The 17,457-nt window shown below is 41.5% G+C and overlaps 1 protein-coding gene and 1 pseudogene across 1 annotated transcript in view; one reads left to right on the plus strand and one right to left on the minus strand.

The window, feature by feature from the left end:
• Positions 1-523: 523 nt before the first annotated feature.
• The window catches only part of Aoah (acyloxyacyl hydrolase), a 188,937-nt gene continuing 172,003 nt past the window's right edge, over positions 524-17,457 (minus strand). Inside the window, exons 20-21 of the mRNA XM_051194658.1 lie at positions 12,240-12,316; positions 524-920 (exon numbers count right to left, since the gene is read on the minus strand). Of these exons, the coding sequence (XP_051050615.1) occupies positions 792-920; positions 12,240-12,316 (206 nt within the window). The 3' untranslated portion in view covers positions 524-791. The remainder of the gene's footprint in view (positions 921-12,239; positions 12,317-17,457) is intronic.
• Positions 3,664-4,476, plus strand: LOC127229578 (mortality factor 4-like protein 1; annotated as a pseudogene).

Here is a 17,457-nt window from a genome sequence, read left to right on the forward strand (position 1 = left end):
GAAAGAACGACGCCCAAATTCCCAAATATTGTGTATAAATGTTTGTTTTCATTTAATTGGACTTTGTTATAAAAAATTAAATAAAATAAAAAAAAACAGAGGGATGATCTCCAAAATATATAAAGAACTCAAGAAATTAGACATCAAAACCTTAAATAATCTAATTAAAAAATAGGATACAGACCTAAACAGAATTTTCAACAAAAGAATCTCAAAATGCCGAGAAACACAAAAAAATATGTTCAACATCCTTGGCCATTGGGGAAATCCATATCAAAATGACTCTGAAATTCCATCTTAACATATACCAAAATGGCGAAGAAAAAAAAAAAAAAACACACACTAATGACAATTTATGCTGAAGAGCATGTGGAGCAAGGAGAACACTCTTCCATTGCTGATTGGAGTGCATTCTTGTATAACCACTTTAGAAATCAATGTGGGGGTTTCTCAGAAAACTGGGAATCAATCTACCTCAGACATATTCCCAAAGGATGCTCAATAATACCCCAAGGACACTTGCTCAACTATGTCCATAGCAGCTTTATTTGTAATAGGCAGAACTGGAAACAACTTGAAGCACTTCCTTAAAGGGTGTGTTAGGATTGAGCAGAGGCAACGTGATTTGGGAAGCATGGGCATCACATTGTCATTCAGGTTTGTTCCCAAATGAGAGGAAAGTGGTCTATAGAAATGCTACTGAAGAGGGGCCTGTGGCACATCAGCCCCTGAATTGGGTGGGTGGGAGAGTTTATTCACCCTCCTCTTCCCCTCTGAATGTCTGCAGACATTTAGTGTCCTCCTTGGTCTCCAAACACTTCTTCAATCTGAGAATTAAATGGATTCTCCATTCCCAGGATCTGAGGCCACTGGGACAGTATCTTCTTCCATACACGGTCTGCCAGCAGCAGTGAAGCCATCTGCAAGACAGAGGGAGAAGGAGAAACTTAACAGTAAGGAACTGACCAGCAGCTCAGTTAGCTGAGTGCTTGACTAGCACTCCAAAGCCCAAGGTTTACTTACTCCAAGTGCCACATAACAGAGCACTGACAAACATGAATAATCCGATCACGCAAGAGGTAGAAGCAGGAGGATCAGAAGCTCAAGTTCATCCTTAGGCTACACAGTATGCTTGAGGCCAATCCAGTATACATGAGACCTTCTCAAACAACAATGAAACTGACCATCAAGATTCAGTAAATTCCATCTTAAACCATTTATCGCTGTTAGTATTATCTAAAAAAAAAATTCAAAAGAGGAAGAATTTCTTTTGCCCATAACCCATAGACACATCATGAAGTAAGGGGATGGTAGAGGGAAGCTGTTCACTTAAGGGCATCCAGGAAGCAAAAAGGAGACAGGCAGGGGCCAGTGACAAGATGTTCCTTAAGAGCCCACTCTCAAGGACTCCTTTGCTTCAGCCAGGTTCTATATCCTAAAGTTTACTTCATCTCTCACAATAGCATCATTAGCTCTCTTGAAAGAAGCTCAACTTTTAAGGGTAGATTCTGGATGTTTCTCAGGGAAGCTGTGTTCATGATGAGGCCATGATGTGTACAGATGACACATAAGACATGTGAAGAAAATGGTGTGGTGTCAGGGAGTTCCAGGCATCCAGGAGATGAGCATGGACAGTAGATTGCTAGGGCTTGCATCCTGAACAGACATGGAATGGAATGTGGATTATTTGGCTGGAACAAGAGATAGCTTGTGTCAAGCACAGCAGGCTGAGCACTGACTCTTCTGACAAATTCCGCTTTCTTGGCTTCTGTAGTTTTATGCTAGATTTGCTTTGTCCCTACTGGTAGCAGGATCTAGTCTTGGTTGTTCAGTCCTCTGCCCATCTCTGTGCCTTGGATGAGACTTTTTTTCTCAGCAAATGATACATGTAGTGAATGGGCTGGCCAATCTTAAGGGCCAAATGATTATATCTCAACAGCAAATTTTAATGCTGAAATTAAGAGAAATATGATTACTGAGGGTCTGAGAAGGGAACACACTGTGGATTAGGAGGGACACTATCTTCAAGTGCAGTTCACCATACCTGTTGATAGCTCTGTGTGACATTGGGTAGCTTTCTGGAACTCTGTGGTCCAAATTGTACAGTAAGTAGGACAGAGTCAATGATCAAAAGCTCTTTCTGGGTCTAAACTGTGTGTAATATTTTAGTAATTGTTAGAGAAAACTAGAACAGACTGAATCATTGTACTAATCAGCCCCAGAATTTTATTTTTATGTATTCAAGAACCTTCTGAAGTGGGCATGAAGAAATTCCATCTAATTAGAATATTCCTTTCAGGTACTGAGGATGAAACTCAGGACCATCTATGCATGACAAACAAACAATATACCATGTACCCACCTGAAGCCTTGCATCCAATTAAACATGTGATCATCATGTTTCTTATTGACATTTCAGTAAGCAAACATACCCAGGTTCCTTATGATATTCTCATACATGCATATCATTATACATCACATATTCATCACATCATGCTATCTACCTTTCCTCCTCCTGGTCTCTTCTCCCTAAACAGATGCCCATTTCAACACACACACACACACACACACACACACACACACACACACACACACACACACACACAGAGGCATGCACACTTATTCAAGTATGCATACATTCACATACCACAACGCATGTACATATGCAAGCACACAACACTTAAATCTGGATTCTGCATATGAGTGAGAGAACACGTGATTTTGTCTCCTTTTTCCTTTCCACATCATCCTTTGTTTTTCTCCCACCCCAGTTAGGTTCTATTCTCTCCCATGTAATCCTTTTCTATTTCATCATATACATATGTGGACATCAAATTGCAGAAACAGCGAGAGCTTCAAAAGGCCAATCAGGAACAGTATGCAGAGGGCAAGATGAGAGGGTCTTTAAATCTAAATTATATCCATGAGAAAAATGTGATATTTCTCCCTATGTCTATCACACATATATCCTTTAACACGGTGGTCTCCAGCCACTTTTCTGCAAATGATGTGATTTCATTCCTCTTTATGGTTGAACAAAACTCCACTGAGCACAACATAAGACTTTCTTCATCTGCTCTCATGTGGCATCTGGGCTGCCTCCATATAGTGGCCATTGTGACCGATGTGGCAGTAAACATGAATGTGCAAGTGTATCTGTGGTGTGCTGACCAAGAGCCCTTCAGGTGGACTTCAGGGATTGTACAACGGGATCATAGAGTATTTTAGTTCTGTCAAGAGCCTCCATATTGATTTCCTCAGAGGCTACATTAGCTTATGTTCCCATAACTATGGGACCTTGATAATATCCATACACCAAACTACATAAACCATGTACATACACCATATGCACATAGCACACACATCTTCTGTCCACACACCACACATCCACTGACATACCACACACATTCTTCTTTGTACTTAAAAGCAGGAGCAAGGCTGAGAGAGTAGGGGGTGGTAGTCGGAGGTGGTGGGAGAAAGAGGCGGCAGTGAATCACTTTTAAATGGAGCTCAAGCAGGACCCAAAGCCCAAATTCCAGGAGGGTGAGAGTGTGCTGTGCTTTCATGGGCCTCTTCTCTATGAAGCAAAGTGTTTAAAGTTTGCCATAAAGGACAAACGAGTGAAATACTTTATCCATTACAGTGGAATAAAAATTGGGATGAATGGGTTCCAGAAAGCAGAGCACTCAAATATGTGGACATCAGTTTGCAGAAACAGTGAGAGCTTCAAAAGGCCAATCAGGAACAGTATGCAGAGGGCAAGATGAGAGGGGCTGCTCCAGGAAAGAAGACATCTGGTCTGCAAGAGAAAAATGCTGACGTGAAAACAAAAAGAAGGAGCAGAAAACACTCAGAAATGGAGATGGTGGCAGCACCAGCAAGACACCTCAGCCTCCTAGGAAGAAAAGAGCCCGGGTAGCTCCTACTGTTGAAAATGAAGAAACATTTGTGAACAGAGTTGACGTTAAAGTAAAGATCCCTGAAGAGCTGAAACCATGACTTGTGGATGACTGGGACTTTGTCACTAGACAAAAGCAGCTTTTATAACTTCCTGCCATGAAGAACGTGGATTCCATTTTAGAGGATTATGCAAATTTTAAGAAATCTCAAGGAAATACAGATAATAAGGACTATGCTGTCAATGAGGTTGTGGCAGGATCAAGGAGTACTTCAATGTAATGCTGGGCACTCAGCTACTCTACAAATTTGAGAGACCACAGTTTGCTGAGATTCTTGCAGATCACCCTGCTGCACCCATGTCCCAGGTGTATGGAGGGCCACATTTACTGAGATTGTTTGTGCGAATTGGAGCGATGTTGGCCTATAAGCCTCTGGGTGAGAAAAACCTTGCTTTATTACTGAACTATCTACATGATTTCCCCAAGTACCTGGTGAAGAATTCTGCAACTTAGTTCAGTGCCAGTGATTATGAAGTGGCTCCCCCTGAGTACCATCGGAAAGCTGTGTGAGGGGCGTGCTCTCTCATTTGTGTTCGGATCTCTGTAAATAGTTTGGTTCTCAGCCCTTCTCTTGTACAAATGATGCACTTTGAAGACTGTTAGCCTATAACAGAATTGATGTTTTGTTTTCTGTTTGATTTTAAACAGAGAAAATAAAAGGAGCCAGTGCTCCTTTCTTTCCCTTCCTTCTTTTCCTTCTTTTCTTCCTTCCTCCTTTCCTCCCTTCCTCTCTTTTTTCTTCTTTTCCTTCCTTTCTCTCTCTTTCTCTCTCTCTTTCTTTCCTTCTTTCTTTCTTTTCATTTCAAAGTTTCTACCAGTGTATTCAGTGACAGACAACAAAGAGACATGCTGTAGGGTGTTTTATTGCCTAGTTTATAAAGATGCTTTTGAATGCTGGTGGTTCTGTTCCTTTGGCGCTATGGACTTTTATAATATGTGTTAATGCTCTGTGACAAAATGCTCTGATTCCTAGTGCCAAAGGTTCACTTCAGTGAATATAACGAACACTCATCCATCTGTGCTCTCTTTTTTTTTTTTTAATGTTGCTTAAATAGCCCATCCTTTGCAAGTCATCCATGTTGTTCCTTAGGCATTTTATCTTTGCTTAATTGTTAAAGAATGGTGGCTTGCTTCATGGTTTTTGTATTCCTGTCTCATACATGTTTTAACATGATAGACTCAATGCATCATGTACCTACAGTTTTATGGAAAAGTCAATTTTGTAGGAGTTGATTTTTAGATCTTCAATATTTTTTTCTTTAAATTAAAAAAAAAAAAAGCAAGGACAAGGCTCAGGACAACCATCAGGCTGTGGGTGGAGGACCTATCTCTCACACAAGGCACAGCCAGCTTGTCTTTGAGGACAGAGGCCTGGCCTTCTGGCTACTTTTCCTAACATTCCCCAATAAGGAATGCTGCTTCCAGGTCTGTGGAAGGCTCATGGCATGCTTTTTAAACTTTCAACTTGACACGTTTATGTTGTCTTTTTAATGATTATGTGGTAAGAAGGCCTTTATGGGCATTTATTTCCCTCATGTTAATAAGGGAAGAGATAGCGGTGAAGGCACGAAAAGGAAATGAATGAGCTCAGATTTGAGCTTGTGGTGACTGGTTGAAAGCAATTAACTGGCTGTCACTCTAACAGAGATTAATGTTTTTATGAGTGCATACCAATGAAATACCATATCTACAATGAGCTTGGCATGCTAATATGCTAGAAACTTGGGGGGATGGTCTACCCTACTCATTCATTCATTCATTCATTCATTCATTCATTCATTCATATCATTCACTTGATTCTCTTCATTGAGTGCTCTCTGTAGGCTTCTTCTCTACCCATTGTCTAGTGCCACTCCCATGGTGAACCACACAGGGAGACACATTGTTGTCTTTTACTCTGTTTATTCCAAGCCAGTTGCTTCTTAAGCACAGCATAGTTCAAAATACTAAGCCGGTATCTAGACATTTCAAGACAGAAAATTCACTAAACAGAAAAACAGAATACAAATTACCATCCTTTCCTAACATTGGGTGTAGGTCTTTTTAGATCTCTTTCTCTTTCTCTCTCTCTCTCACACAATCATGTACATGCACACACACACAACAGTGTATTCATCTATACATATAGTATTTTTTTTTTTAAAAAAATGTTTTTCCTAAAGTGTAATGCATAACCTATAAAGTTAACTCTTTCTGGTAAACAGTACCAAGAGAATGCTAGAGGCATAGAGCCACGCTATCGCCCATATACTTACTTGGCCCTCCATTTCTACCACGTTTCTGTGTTGGTCTATCTCATTGTAAATTTGGATTTACACCACTATTTACCCAATGTGCTGTACTCCACCAGGCTGCATTTATTTCACAGATGGAAACTCTTTTTTTTTTTTTTTTTTTTTTTGAAAGAGGGTTTGTCTGTGGTCTGTGTAGTTCTGGCTGCCCTGGAATTCAATTCACTCTGTATGTAAACCAGGATGGCCATACACTCACAGAGATCCACCTGCTTGCGCCTCCTAAATGTCAGGATTCAAGGTGCGCTCCACCAGGTATATGGAAACTTTATTACATATTTTCCTAGTGTTTGAGAGAGTCTCTTCCTGTCAATACACACACCAGTGTAGGAGGGTACCTAGGCTGCTGGCTCACTCACTGACAATACAGTCCAATAGCAGATGAGGGAATGGGACGGTTACCTGGGATCTCTGGGTTAACAGTAAGCCTCCCATGGTTTTTTCTCTGATAAACCTTTCAGAACCACGTCCTTGATCAAATATTGTAGTTACTTTTCTTGCTGTTGTGGCAAAATACATGACAGAAGCAAGTTAAGGCTTTGTGTTGCCCATGTTTTAGTTGATTTTAGTCCACCCTGGCAGGGAAGAATTACAGTTGCTGTGGCCACTTCTCCTGTGTTGGTGGGGGCTTGTGGCATGACTGTTTACATCTTGGTGGGTCAAATCTCAGTGGATCAGGAAACCAGAGACAGATGTAACCTTCAAAGTCACTTAATCCTGCTAGCTAGGGACGGTCCAAAAAATTGAAGTGTCCACAAACAGTACTGGCACCCAAGGATGAGCTCTCCACACACATGGGCCTGTGGAAGGCATTTTATATATAAGTCATAGCAGATGCTTATCAACAAACCTCTGCAACTCTTAACATAGTGAAGCCAGACTAGTTTCTGAATTCAATTCAGCTTCCTGTAGTAGAACACGGCATTTGATTTAATTGCTTGATGATCTGGAGTTGCACCAAGTGCTTGGAGATCACTGTTGGGAACTGAGAGGATTGGGGAAAATCTATATTGACCCCAGGAGATACTGGCATGAGATTTCTCAAATGAAATCTCTCTGATAAGGAACTCACTTCGCCTTCTTTTATGCTTTCTCTGTTTGATGTTAAAAACAGAAAAAAAGTAGCTTAAAGGTTTGCAAGGGAATCTTACTTTCCTTTTTCCCCCTTTTCTAGAACAAACTTTTCAAAGTGAGCTTTCTCCCTTTCTTAAGATCTAGATGATGAGCATTAGATCTCAGAGCAACATGCATATGATGTTGCCCTTTTCTTTTACAACTAGCAACTCCTTATGCATTTGTTATGAAGGACAGAAGTCCTAAGAGTGTGACTTTTAAAGTGAGTCTCCCTCACTGGGTGTGTTTTCTGAAAGAACACTTTCTCTGGGCTTATACACAAACCACCCACAGGCTGAACCATAGAGAGAACAGGAGAAACACAGTGCTCCAGCTTGCCATCCTGCCCCAGAAAATTCCGATATATACTATAGTGGAGAACCACTGCTCCCGAGGCTTGGTGCGTACATACACTGAATATGTAGTTTTTAGAGACCAACAGTGCTGGCTTTGATTGGATTTCATTATCAGCTCAATACATGACCTGTTTCTGCCATGATGTCAAGTAGTAAGAATGGAAGACTCAACAAAAATGCCATGCTTTCGGGGCAACTATGGAGTTAGACTGAAGTTACGAGCAGTAAGGACACCATTTTCCCGATTCATTGCCTCTGTGCTATTGCAAGGTCTTGGTTGTACAGTGGCCAGTCATCCACCTGCTACATGTATACAGCTGCCTGTGTATCTGACTCTCTGACTCCTTCTCCAAAGTAAAGCTTGTCTGAAGGGTTGTACAGCTTCTGTCAGGCATGACTGATGCTTCTGTGTACTATCAACCAGACGACACAATGTTCCTAAAACCATGATATCTCCAGATCCACTGAAAATTCCTTGCTCTGCCTTAAAATTCTCATAGAACAGTCCTGAAAGCAAGAAGACTTCATTCTCCATTATATTATGTAAGTTTTTGGTGGAATGTCTCTTTCAGTTTTTACTTGAAAGCCCTGATCACACATTGGGGTGAGGAGGGCAGTGCTAGGGAGGAGGTGAATTTCTAGCCAGTGCTACCTAGAGTTTGCAAATTTTTTCTCCCTCAGATGACAAGCTTCAAACTAAGCCATGCTGCTTCCTGGACCAACTGTATTGCTATGGATGGGCGTACTTCCTCAGCATGTGCCCCACCCCCCACCCCCAAGCAACTACTTCTCTGTGTGTAGTCCCCCTCCCAAAGTTGAATAAGAAACACCAGGAGAACAGAATGCCAGCAGTGACCCTGGCTGGAGATTATCTGGACACCTCCTACGCTTCTTCTCCATGGTCTTTTTTTTTTTTGAACCATTTAGTGAAATAACCACAGAAGAAAATACTAAGTAAAAAATGATTTCTCTGCAATATTTTTAAATGAGCAAATACATGATGTCTTTGAAGTTGAACTGCTTCTAAGTTGAATGTAGGCTTTACCAAACCAAAGCTGAAAATGTGGCCTGCTTGTGTTTTCTCTGCACTAAGAGTGCTCAGAGCAGAGAAGACAGTGGCCAAGTGTTCTCTGCTGTAGCAGGGCGTTGCTTCCTTCCTCACCCTGCTCACCTGCCCCCAATCACAGTCCCTTAGACCTGGTCAACTGTGGACACAATTGATTTTAAAACCGAAAACATAGCAGCTGTGTAAGATACAATTAATTCCTACATTTAAGAAGGAATTTAAGTTCAGCTCCAGGCTGTCTGTAGTGAATGAATGCTTGTTAGTCAGAGCAATGAATTAAATGTATGAAGTTGCTTGCTTGGGAGCAGGACCAGCTTGAGATGACTGCTTAGGAAATGAGTTCACTGGCCCAGACTTCTCTCTTTCCTACACAGCCTACTCTCTACACAGTTGTCACGTGAGATCTTCAGAAACCTTCTCAGGGTATTTGCGTCTTGTGAGTTTACAAAGTTGAGGCAAATAGAGACCTGGAGACTGCTCAGCTCTTTAAATATGCTCCTTGGCTCTGTCTGTGTCTGTGTGTGTGTGTGTGTGTGTGTGTGTGTGTGTGTGTGTGTGTGTGTCTTTGGCAGTGGACAGGTTCGGGGTTGAAGAGGAATGATTGAAGGGCTTCATCCATGGAAACTGTTGCTTGTAATGTAATGTTTGTTTCTTAGTTGGGTAGAGACAATTTATTTATCTTCAGACAAAAACAATCATGTTCTTGTGTCCTGCTCATGTGTTCACTCTCTGTAGAGAGTCAGATGTTGCCTGTGAGTATGAAGAGAAAGCTTTGAGTTTTGCAGGGATGGCAAGGATGAGGCTTCAAAGGCTAGAGGCACCAAAAATACTGGCAGATGGTTAAGAAGGACTGTTGTTTGATTTGGGACCCAATGATGTTCTAAGTGACTCTTTAGATGCTGTAACATCAGGGACTCTCAAGCAGATGTTTCACAAGGCTGAGCTGTGCCATGTTGTGTCCACTGGCCATGAATTGAAACCTTGGGTCTGTGTAGTATAGTTTCCCTGCTTGACTTAATTCGTTTTAATTTTTTTCAGTTCACTTAGGAATTGTCCATATTGACACTGTAGCTATAGCTGTAGATGTGGGTGTAGGAATAGATGTAGACATGGTGAGGGCATCAAATCTAGGATGTTAACCATTCTGGACAGGCTCTGTATCACTGAACTATAGTCCAGTCCCATTATGGTTATCTTTTAGGAATATAAGTCTGATTTCTGGCTTGGAAGCATCCATTGGCCTCATTCCTCTTGTAAAAAGACAAAACCCTTGCAGGCTTCTTAGGGTTTGCTTCGGATCTCCTCTTCTTTCCTCTCTATCCCACTCACATCTCTTTGTTTGAGCTGCACTAGAGTATGTGGATCCTTCCAGAATTCTCAGCTTTCTCTCTTCTTATGCTCAAAACACTTCCTGCAGCCTTTCCCTGACTCTTCATTCCCTTAGTTATTCGTGGTCTTAGTTGTGATGTCACATCCTCCAGACATCATATTCTAACACCATTTTCTGCCATCTTCCCATCTCAATCCCATGACATCTTTCTTGCTTGCACACATTATATTTAATTATTTCCTTATCTCTCTTCTGCTGTATGCTCTAATGTTAAACAACAAAAGTGGTTTCCTGTTCATTTTTTGAGTTCTGACAGTTGGGTAGGCACTCAACACATATTATTGGACAGCAAGTTGCCAATCTGTACTTTTCAACTGAGTATGAATGATAGGTAGGAGGTTTCTAGCATAGTATACCACTGCTGCCCACTTTAGACATGGCTATGCCATGCTCACTCACTTATCATTCACTTATGTACTGTGGAACAAACTCCACAAGAGTCACGTTAAGGCTATGGGACATGTAGGAGTTAGGACTCTGATTTCAATAACCAATAAATTGATATTTAATACAGCAAACAAGTATGTCCCAAAGGACAAACCAAACTGGCTTTGAGCTTTAAGCACCTTCTTTGTGTGACACCACAGCGGACCACTTTCCATACCTCAATCCTTGATCCTCTATAGAATCAGAATTCTATTGTACCAAGAGGAGTTCAAGAACTCCTGTCTCAATGAGAAGTGTCCCACATGTCTTTAGTCCTAATTAGGTAGCCAGCTGAGGAAGAAAGGATCATTTGGTCACAGAAGCCCAAGAAGCAGGAGGAGTACCCTCTTCTAAAACAGGAGGTGGAGCTTCACATGATTTAAAAAAGAAAAAAAAGGCACTATTTGTGTGGAACCAGATCCTAATTACTAGTTTCCAGCCAAGATTTCTCAATTTCTCAAAACAACTCATTTATCTGACACAGAGATTCAATATTCTAACAGCATTACTAAGATTTTTTAAAAATTGGTTGTTTTAAGCAGTGAGGCAGATATTTAATCTTCTCTTTCAAGTTTACCATGCATTGAGGGTTTCCTTGCTGCTCACCCATTTTCTTTTTTCTTTCCTTTTGAGGTAAGTTTTCACCATGCTCATGAACAATTATTGAGCCCAGGGATAGGGAAGATGAATTCCATTCAAGTTCTCAAGGGCACATCTAGCCTTTCCTGCACTCGGCCAGGGGGTGGGGCCTTGTCATCGCCATACCATGCTGACCAAAGCTGGGTCAGAGTGCCTATGGTGACAGAGGACTGCCTGAGGCAAATAGCCATCCCACCCCATAGAGGATGAGCTTTCAGGATTTTCAAATGCCACAAGAACTCCCTCACGCTTTCTTCTCTTTTAAAAATAGAAATGTCACAAGCAAGTCAAATATATGGGACAGATAAAAGCAGAACTTCTGTGGCTGAAGACAGGATAAAGGGAGGGGAGTGGGGACAAGCGTTACTAAGTCCCAGCCCTCAGCTCTCATGAACTGTAAGGAAACCAGAGCCCAGCCCCTTTGTGGCCCTGCTTGAACTCTGAGAAAAGGAATTGCTCTTACTGCAGGGCATTGCTAAACCATTGTTCTCTCACAGTGTTCTTTCTAGAGAGATCCATACAGTTTCTTTCCCCACACATCTCACTTTCAGGAGTCCTTGCAATTATTGCTATTTTAAGAATAATACATTTTTCAAAGACTTTTATACATGTATATGATGAATTTTGATCATATCTTGCAATCATTATTTTTTTCTAGGTATTGACTTTTCTTTTTATGTAAGGCATGGCTGATGGGTCTTTTCTCATTGGTCACTAGAGAACCCTGAGCAGGTTTGGTAGGTCTCCTGGATAGTTCCTCAGGATTGTCCTCCACATATTTTATGAACCGTGGAAACAGCATCAGAGAGCCTGGTAAAATTTGTACCTTATTTTACTTTCTGTCTGATATTCAAATTATTTTTCACGTTACAGATCTGTGCACACTATCTAAAAGTCCTTCTGGGAATAAACTAGGATAAGAACCAACATATGAATGCATACATACATTTTAGAAAACCAAGGAGATAGTCTCAGTGACCATCATGTGGCAACACTTACCTCATTGGGGTGGAACCCATCCACAGGTTCAATAAGCTGCCACGGCTGGCCACCTCTTTTCTGCCACTCCTCTATGACTAAAACACACACAATTGCAGGGTTACAGGTGAGTTCCATGACGCCAAGGCCAAGGAGCTCTTGTGATGTCCTCCAGTCTGCCCTGCGCTTCTCTTTAACTTTTGTGTATGAATGTTTTGTTTGCATGCGTTATCAGTGTACTACCTGTGTGTGCTTGTGCACATGGTGACCAGAAGAGGGCATCAGCTCCCTGCAATGCAAATGATGGTGAGTTGCCATGTGGGTGCTTGGAATTAACCCTGGCTTTCTGGAAGAGAAGGCAGTGCTATTAACCACTGAGTCATGTTTCAGACCTCCAGCCCTTGGTTTTCCTCATTCTGACTTTCTCTGAGATGCTGCCTTGGGCTGAGAGTTTTCTGAACAGCAATGATTTAGCTAAGTTAGAAAGAGCATGTATGAAAGTGCTGGGTGAATGTGGCTTGTATATCAGGGAGGGCAGGGGAAATCAAGAGAGCACGAAAATGTGCAGCAACAATTTAAGTCCATCTGATCTTTTCCTCACGCAGTGAGACAGGCCTCTTTGCAGAAGTGAAGATGACATTTTGCTAACATCTCCTTTCACATGCTGCCATTTGCAGACACTGCCTACGTGTGTCAAGCAGTCACCCTGAACAATCACCCAGCATGTCAGAAATATAATTGCATAAAATTATCTCAACATTCCATTTAGAGAGAGCATGGCTACACAGAAAATATTATGAGCCCCCAAAGTGATGAAAGAATAAAACTGTCCCTCAACAGAAATAAGAGACTATACATATCAGTTCCTCCAAGGCAGCAGTACAATTAATTCTATGCTGTAATATCACAAAGCCAATAAGAATTCCTCACAGAAATTGCAGTCCCTGGAGAGCCTTCAGACAGAACCAGCTGAGACTTCTGCTCCTGGCAGAACAACTCAGTTTCCTGGTATTCACTGAAATCTCCAGTGCAGCTACGATTCCAATTGTTCTTTTGACCCCATTCTCCAAGTCCCCTCCCCCACCCCCAACATCAAGAGCAGAGGACTGTGTTCTTTCCTTCTCCTTCCCCAGAGAAGGATGGAGACACTGTCTGGTGAAGTCATTTGTATGAGACTCAATCTCTGTGGCTTTTGTAATTACTACAGAGATGCCATCACTCGTTCTGTCCCACCCTTGTTCCCCAGGTGGCAAATAATGTTTCCCCTGTGAGAGTTCAGAGGGAAAAATGTCATGATGATGGTGTCCTTAGCTTATTCCTAAGCAGTCTGATACTAGGTGGCTCTTTTCCTTTTTTTATTTGTTTTAGAGGGAGGATATTAATAGCATGGGTTGGTCTCAACCTTGCTAGGTCTTGAACTCCTGATCCTCCTGTCCCTACATCCTGAGTCCTAGCATTATAGGTGTGTACCAGCATGTCTAGCATCTTTGACTCTCTTATAGTGCACCCCTGGGTTTGTGGTTGTTAGAAGGAGCTGCTGTTGGTAAGTAGCATTTACATTCCCTGTAAGACTTTAAATGAATTGTCCACTGTGCCGTTGTGTCATGGTGTGTTCCCCATATGGAAACTCAAATTATTTTATGTGGATAGAAGAGTATTCTTTTTTTTTAACCCCTGAGGACTGGTATGAATTTACCAGTTCAATAGAAAGCTAAGAGCTGTCCTGATAAGGGAGCCACACTCACTATTATGAAGGAGAGGGCTCAGTTGGTTCTTGTAAACCAGATTGCACCCCTCAAAAGTTTGTTTCCTGCCTTTGGCTGCAGTGTCCTGTAATAGGGAGTGGTCTCAGGAGGCTGCCCTGCCTCTGTTTCCAGTTGCCTGCATGTTCTGCCACTTTGGGGGGGGGGCACGATCATGAATTCAGGCTTTCTGTTGTGGGTTTATTTCAAACTGCTCTAAATTCCTTTTCATGCTATGCTGAAGCTCCTGTGGACTCCAAGTCCCCTTCCTGACCACAGGGCTGGCTCCACCTGCTCAGGGATGCTACTAACCCATGGTCTTCACCACCTCTGCCTGTTATCTGCTGTGCAGTCCATTCATGCTTGCCTTAGCCTCTTCACTTTGCCTCTTGTCCAGCAGGGGATGAGCCCATTTTCTGCCCTTTCCAGGGACTTGCTTTTCAATTTTCTAGCTTTGTGTTGATCGTCTATCAAAGCCACCTCCAATCTGAATATCTAACAAGTTACTTACAATGAACAGCTAGGAATTTAAGGCATTTCTGTAAATGCAGAGCTGAAGTCACCTTACGGGCCCTTGGGTGCTCTTTATATTTTTTATTTCTTTCTTTATAGCTTTGAACCTGTCCTGGAACTTGCTATGTAGACCAGGCTGGCCTCGAACTCACAGAGATCCTCCTGCCTCTGTGCCCCCCCCCAGTGCTGAGATTAAAGGCATTTGCCACTAATACTCGGCTGCTCTTTATATTTCTATGGCATCCTTCTCTCTCCTTATACATGCACAGAGGTCTCTAACACAAAAATGACAAGGATAGAGTGGGTCAGGGATTCCACTTAGTGAAGACATCAGCCTCTAGTCCTTGAGACCTCAGAGGTGACTGCTTCCATTCCCTTGTGAACTTTCCACTTCACTCACGTCCCTGAAACAACCTTTATTTTTTAGATCCAGTTCACTTTCTGCTGCACAGGTATTTACTAAAGAATGAAAAAGGGGATTCCAAGCAGGATATTGGATGGACTGATGATGGGGTCATTCTCAAGTTCATACACTGAAATGCTAACCCTGCTGTGACTGATAGTGATAAGACGAAGGGGCTTAGTATCTAGCTAGGCCATGAGGTAGAGCCCTCATGGATGAAATCCATGCCCTAATAGAAGGGATCTCAGAGAGCATTGCATGTGACACCAAAAACCTAGTAGAGGGCTCACACCAGAATCCAACTATACAAGCAATGTGATCTTGGATTTATCTAGGACTAGATAAATAAAACTGCTGCTTCTGGGCCACTCAGGATGTGTTACTTTAAAATAGTAGCCCAAGATGACTAATAAATGATCAGAAATCCTTAGATAGTGTTCATAAGACCAGACCAGTAACTGAACTCAACCAAGCCCTCAGATACAGCCTGTTGGGAAATTGTAAGAGATAGATGAGGAAAGTCGTGAATCAGAGGCCTTTGGTATTAAGTAGATACACAGTGAGCTTTGGGCTTGGCCCAGATCTCCACAAGAGTGCTGGAGTAGGAAGCCTCACACAGGACGTTTTGACTCTCCACATTTGCAGAGAAGGTTGAGTGATAAGTTCAGTCAAGATGCATGCCTTCACCTACTACTATGTGTAATTGGTATATAATAATGAAAACATTTGAAACAGAATGAAGCTGATTAACTAAAACTAAAGAGACTAATTTTAGTGTAGTTTGTAAACCAGCTCTGAAAATAATGTCAACAGCTGACATGAGTCCTTCATATCTCCATTTAACAAGTGTTATTAATAAGGAATTTATGTATAATGAATCATATATGTTTCAAGTGGGAAAAACAACAACAAAACTTGTGTCTTCCAGTGGTCAGAAGAAAATCTATAAAAGAATTTTAGTGATTGGGAGGTGAGGAAATTTCACAAACTAAGGTAAACGTGAGTTTGTTAAAAATGGTTTAAGCTAGGATGCAGTTCTTTGAGGGAGCCATTGCAAAGATTCCTGTGTTAAGGATGTTAGTGTTGCTTATGCAGGAGTTTCTTTCAGTATTGTTCAAGTTTGACTCCAAGGTTTTTAAAGTTGTTCTAAAATATTTCTATTCTAATTAGAATTTTATGTGCATCAGTAACTGCCAAACTAAAATCTGTGGTCCTCAGAGGGATGGAAATATGTTGATATATCTCTTCATAGAACAGACAGATAAAATTCAATCATCAGAATTGATGAGCACTTTCAAAATGAAAAGAAATGGTCATTCCCTCATATTCCCATTGGAGACTAAGCAATCTTACATTTTGGGAATCATGACAGGGAAACACAGCAGTGAAGTATAAAGCAAAGGGGAGAGGGTATTTACTTGCTCAGTTTTGCCATAGATGTAATGTAGGGAGGAAGGGGGTGTTTTCTTCTTGTGGTATGGCAATGAATGTACTGGAACCCAGGGCACCCATACATTGAACAGGGCCTTTAGCAATGAGTTGCTATCCCAGCCAAGGACTTTTTTCCATTATCACTATGCTCAGACAATTCTAAATGGTATCAATAATAATAATCACAATCATAATAATAATAATATATTCCTCTCTGCTGGGACACTTACCCATGCTTCCAAACTCTGTTTCAATTTTGCATCATAGCAAACTACCATGGCAGAGTATAGTCTTCAGAATAACTGGTTTGTCATGTGAAATAATAGTTAATATTAAAAGAACATGACAGAGTTACCAAGTATAGAAGCAATCGATCCACAGAGGAAACATCCTTTGTTTTTCTTCCTCATAATTATTGTGTCTTCAAAGGTACTGGTTATCACACAGAAGTAGCCATTAGGATTATAAAATTCAAGGGTGGGTAGCTCACAGACTGTAGGTTTTATTTGTACCTTGACTTTTGCTAGATGGAATGTTTCTTTGCGACAGTTTCAGGATGAGATTCTGGTTTTCAGGAGGAAGGCACAGCAGACATGGCATTAATTTCTTCCTCAAGAAGGAGGCTCAATCAAGGGCTACAGGGCAAATTAGTCTTTCCCACTTGTTCTTTTGTGTGTTTATGGATGGATATCCATATGTTCATCTGTGTGTGAGTACACGTGTGTAGACAAGTGTGTGTGTGTGTGTGTGTGTGTGTGTGTGTGTGTGTGTGTGTGTGTAGGCTGGAGGTAGATATTCAGCTTTTTCCTCAGTTGCTTGATACTTTAGTTTTTGAAACAAGATTTCTCACTGAACATGGAGTTCATCAATTTGTCTGGGCTGTCTGGCAAAAGAGCTTCAGGGATCTGTCTAGTGGTGGGATTAGGCATGTGCCATTGTACTCCATTTCTATGTGGGCACTGGGGATATGAACTCAGGTCCTAATGCTTGTGTGGCAGGGACTTTATCAACACAGCCATCTTCCTAGGACCTCCTATTTGTGTTTTGGAAGAACTAAATTAAGCTTCTTGAATGATCATGGAACATCTGTTAGGAGTTGGTGCATAATACATTTTCTTTATCTGTAAGTCAGAAAAATTCCACTCACAGC

The sequence above is a fragment of the Phodopus roborovskii genome, unplaced genomic scaffold, assembly GCF_943737965.1.
Source record: "Phodopus roborovskii unplaced genomic scaffold, PHOROB, whole genome shotgun sequence".
NCBI lineage: Eukaryota > Metazoa > Chordata > Mammalia > Rodentia > Cricetidae > Phodopus > Phodopus roborovskii.